Source organism: Lipotes vexillifer, unplaced genomic scaffold (genome assembly GCF_000442215.2).
Source record: "Lipotes vexillifer unplaced genomic scaffold, Lipotes_vexillifer_v1.1 scaffold89, whole genome shotgun sequence".
Lineage (NCBI taxonomy): Eukaryota > Metazoa > Chordata > Mammalia > Artiodactyla > Lipotidae > Lipotes > Lipotes vexillifer.
This window is the reverse complement of record NW_006774453.1, coordinates 291,288-296,272: the sequence shown is the minus strand read 5'-3', so window position 1 is coordinate 296,272 and position 4,985 is coordinate 291,288. Positions and strand designations below refer to the sequence as shown.

The window sequence follows — 4,985 nt, the reverse complement described above, 5'->3', positions numbered from 1 at the left end:
CTCTCTTTCCTGCACTGGTGGCTAAGATGGCTACTTTTTGGTGTCTCCTCACCAAGCAATCTCCGTCAATGCTTTCCTGTCCCTCAAGAAGTCTCCTTTATGGAAAAGTCAAGTTACCTGAGGTTGAATCCTCTCAATAGTCTAGTTTTCTCTACTTTTATTATGTTTTTTTTTTTTTTTTTTTTTTTTTTTTTTTTTTTTTTCCCGGTATGCGGGCCTCTCACTGTTGTGGCCTCTCCCATTGCAGAGCACAGGCTCCGGACGTGCAGGCTCAGCGGCCATGGCTCACGGGCCCAGCTGCTCCGCGGCATGTGGGATCTTCCTGGACTGGGACATGAACCCGTGTCCCCTGCATCGGCAGGTGGACTCTCGACCACTGCGCCACCAGGGAAGCCCTATTATCTTTTAAATTAACAAGAGTTTCAAAAAGAGCTACCAGGGTTTCATCTTAACCTCTATCCAAAATTCATGTCTGATCTGAGTCATTTCCCTTCTAAAAGACATCTTTGATGAGAGAATATGTATTCCACAGTGAAAAGGGCACACTGGAAATACTCCTCCTGCTAATTCAAGGGCCTTTTGATCTGATTTCATCAGGGCTAATGTGGGTGTCATGAAGCTTGCAGATTAAGATCTGATGTATTGAATTGGCCAGGGTTGAGGAAGCAAGTTTCCTGACAGTGCTAGTGGGGGGTGGAAACAAAGTATGTAAATTCAGGATTTGATTTACTTATTAGCATAGAAAGAAAATGGAGAGTGGAAAGTACCAGGACTATCAGGTTATTCCTAAAACAACCCCAGCTCATTAGCATTAGATGCCTTGCCTTTTGTTTATTTTCCCTTGCTCAAATGTGCCTAACATTCAAGGGGTGAAAAGGATTTGTTTTTCTTAATTCTTTTATAATTTTTTTGGTTGAATATGGGTTCCCCCCCCCCCAGTTTTATTGAGATATTATTACTGAACCAGGTCCGTCTGCCCAACTCACAGCAAGCCAAACGTTTGCTATGGAACAAGCAAGTCCTGGCATTTACTCCAGTGCCGGGAAGGCTTTTCTCTTGGTCATCTTCTGCAAGCAGCCGTATTTTCCAAAGATGGGGTGTGTGCATCTGTGATGCCTGGTGGCTTTGAGGAACCCAAAGCAAGTGAGTGAGTGTTCGGCTCTTGATGTGCACAGACTCACGCTGAGTAACATCATATGTGTGACTTTCTCTCTAGGAGTTAGCTGTCCCTGTGGTACACGATGGCGGTGCCCTTTTGGCGTTTGTCTGCGGTGTTGTGTACACACTCCTGCAATCCATTGTCTCTTACAAATCGTGTCCCCAGTGGAACAGCCTTTCCACATGCCGCATACGGATGGCCATCTCTGCCGTTTCCTCTGCAGCCGTCATCCCCAGTATCCTTTCTTACATTTGTCAGTGTCCTTGCAAGCTTGACACCCTCGCCGCCCCACTCCCCTCCAAAAAAAAAGGAGACACCAAAGGTTAACAGCCAAGTGTCAACAGGCTTCAGAAGAACGATTGGGAGAAACGGGTAAACCATAAGGAAAATATCTCAACGTTGTCTGGTTGAATCAAAAGAATCTTTGGGGAAAAGAATGGTGTGAAAGGAAAATGAAAAACAATGTCAGACCACTTCAGTCTCTATTTACTTTCCTTCCGCAGGGTCGGTTTCATGAGCCATGTGAAAATATTTATTTTTCTTTGTAGTGCTTGGCTAAAGACATCAAATATTGATATTGTACTTAAAGTAACAGCCCTGTGGATTCCCAAGAGGCCCGACTTTCCCTTCTTCCCACACATAGGTGGTTAGATGGTTTGATTTATTCGTCCGTGTTAAGAGGTTTTTTAGCTCTATACTATTTCTTTCTAAGTCATTTAAATACATTTAGCCTTTTCTTTTTATCACTGATTTCATTTTCAAAATGAAATTTTATTTTTTCTAATTCAACAATGTGAAAAGAAAATATAAATTTATCATACTTGTATATTCTGACTTAGAAGAAATGAAAAACAACCCTTCCTTCCTTTTTTTTTTTCATTTTTCATTCTTTCTTTTCCTTTTCTTCCCCCCAAGAAGTATTTAACAAAGAAAAAAAAAGCTGTGGTCTTTCAAGGGTGGAAAATTCCCCATCTTTCAAAATACCATCTGCAGTCGTAGCAAATGCTAAAGAGTCATTAAAAATTGGTGATTATTGTCAGACTGTAGGAAAATGGAACTATTTTATTAGCGGTGGTCTTGTTCATCCACGTTGGGTTGTGGTACAAAGTGGGCAAGCTTAAGTAAAAAGATATTTTGTCATCATGTGCTTCTAAGTATTAAGCCTTGCTTTTTTCTTTTAAAATTGGAGCTATAGGGACTTCCCTGGTGGCGCAGTGGTGAAGGATCCACCTGCCAATGCAGGGGACATGGGTTCGAGCCCTGGTCTGGGAAGATCCCACATGCTGCGGAGCAACTAAGCCCGTGCACCACAACTACTGAGCCTGTGCTCTAGAGCCCATGAGCTACAACTACTGAGCCTACGTGCCACAACTACTGAAGCCCACGTGCCTAGAGCCCGTGCTCCACCACAAGAGAATCCACCGCAATGAGAAGCCCGCACACTGCAATAAAGAGTAGCTCCCGCTCGCTGCAACTGGACAAAGCCTGCGCGCAGCAAAGAAGACCCAACGCAACCATAAATAAATAAATAAAATTTCTTAAAAAATAAATTGGAGCTATACAAAATGTGAAGTCTAAGGATGGTTTTGGGTTTTGTTTTTGTCATTTAGGGAAGAAAAATTTTAATTACAAAATTTCTAAGCACAGAGGAACCAAATTCTAGTATTGAGAAATTTAACAACAAACTATACACACTGCTTCCCTAGATAGTTCCTTCTCTGTTTCCTTGTCCTATTTATGGATTGAAGACATTCATGCTTTCTCTTGAGACGGATCTCCTCAAACCTTTTAGCTTGTTTTAGTTGTGAGATTTATAGAACCACTTGTAAAGTTAAAAACAAAGTTTTTTGGTATAGGAAAACTTTGCTTGCTTCCAACTTTGGAGACAGATCTGTAGGTACTAAAATGAGAGAGGTTTAGCAGAATTACTTTTTCAAGCCAGAGTTTCACATACTAATAGTTCCCATTTCTAGGAAGTTCATATGAGCCATGCTGATGGGTAGGATCCCTGAACAGAAACAGGTTATATGTTTTTATCCGATTAACTTGAACAAATCCATCCATAGGAAAAAGTCTTTTGTCTTAGACATTAGCATGGATTTATATTTCCTTAGAAAGATTTTAAAGTATCTTGAAAATGTCCTTGTTTCTCTTTCCTGTATTAGTTCTGTGAAACCTCATTTGACTCCTGAAGAAACTGAGGTCTGGAATCATGCTTCTGAGCCCTTCCTACTAAACTATCCATCTTGCATTCAGCTTCTGCAGCTTTCAAAGACTTCACAAAATCACTAACACTGCAAAGGCCGGTTCCTTTGCGTGAGACGCAGTCTGAGGCTGCCTATTTCTCTGACCTCCGTTTTACACTTTCTCCCCTGGCTCTGGCTGTTTCCTGTTCTTTGCTTTTGCCCATGCTCTTCTTCTTGCCTGGATAACCTTCTCCACTTTGTCTTTCTAGAACTGAACTGTCTGTCCAACACAGTAGCCACCAGCCACACGAGGCTGTTGAGCATTGAAACGTGGGTAGTCTGTATAGAGAAGGGCCGTAAGTGTAAAACACTGGATTTCAAAGACTTAATGAGAAAAAAATTGTAAAATATCTCATTAATAATTCTTTATATTATTACATGTTGAAATGACAACATGTTTGATATATTGGGTTAAATAAGATATGTTAAGATTAATTTCATTAGGCTCTTTCGTTTCTGTCAATGTGGTGACTATAGTAGAAAATATTGTTACACATATGCCTGAATTTCTGTGGGATGATGCTGTCCTAGAGAGCTCCTCAAACCTCACAGCTTAGATTAAACTCAACTCAGTGAAGCTTCCCTGACACCTCAAACCTCATTTCGCTCTGAATTAATAATCTTCCCTCCGAGTCATGGCCGCACCCTGTTCTTTTCTCTCTAACGCGGCACATTCCCTGGGTCCGACAAGGCTGTAATGTTTCTGGGAGCTGAGACCAGGTCTGTTTTGCCAGAGTTTTGTCCGCCTCTCCCCCCGCACTCCTCCCCAGCATGGGACCTTATGGGACTAAAGATGAGATAAAGAATTAAGTGAAAGAATTAAGAGGCTTTTAAAACTATTAGAAACAGACGTACGGTCATGACATGATTAGAGAACCTTTAATGTTCTCTACTTTTTATTTTTTGGCCAGCGGCAGGCGGGATCTTAGTTCCCTGACCAGGGATCGAACCCACACCCCCTGATCTGGAAGCGTGGAGTCTTAACCACTGGACTGCCAGGGAAGTCCCATTCTCTACTTCTTTTACTTTGAGAAACTGAGAGGTGTTAAGCATTGCAAAATATGGGAGGTGGCAGAGGGCAGGGAGAGAGGGTGCTGACTCCAAATTCAGAGGAGGAGCTAAACTTGGCATTGATTGATGCAACACTTGGAATTCTTAACATTTTGCAAAAGCTTTTAAAGAGCATCCCATTTCTCTCTAGCTTTCTCTTTGGCCTTCTAAGTTCAATCAAAATGGTTGTCACCACCTCTGTGCAGACAGTCTTGTCCACGTTGGGCAGCAGCCACAGTCCCTGGCCTTATTAGGCTGGCCTCTCAGGATTTGTTCTTCGTTCTCAAGGTCAGATGTAGGATGTATCTTTCTGATTTGTAAACCCTTTGGGCCAGGGAGGAAGGGCTCCGCTTATACCCAGTTACTCAATGGAAAAATCTGTTTTTTTTTTTTTTTTTTTTCTTGCGTTATGCGGGCCTCTCACTGTTGTGGCCTCTCCCATTTGCGGAGCACAGGCTCCGGACGCGCAGGCTCAGTGGCCATGGCTCACGGGCCCAGCCGCTCCGCGGCATGTGGGATCTTCCCGAAAC

At 42.5% G+C, this 4,985-nt stretch overlaps 1 protein-coding gene across 1 annotated transcript in view; it reads left to right on the top strand.

Annotated features, from left to right (window-relative positions):
• Window positions 1–4,985, top strand: part of DRAM1 (DNA damage regulated autophagy modulator 1) — a 44,383-nt gene that overhangs the window by 33,529 nt on the left and 5,869 nt on the right. The window contains exon 4 of the mRNA XM_007449169.1: window positions 1,217–1,394. Coding sequence (XP_007449231.1) covers window positions 1,217–1,394 — 178 coding nt within the window. The remainder of the gene's footprint in view (window positions 1–1,216; window positions 1,395–4,985) is intronic.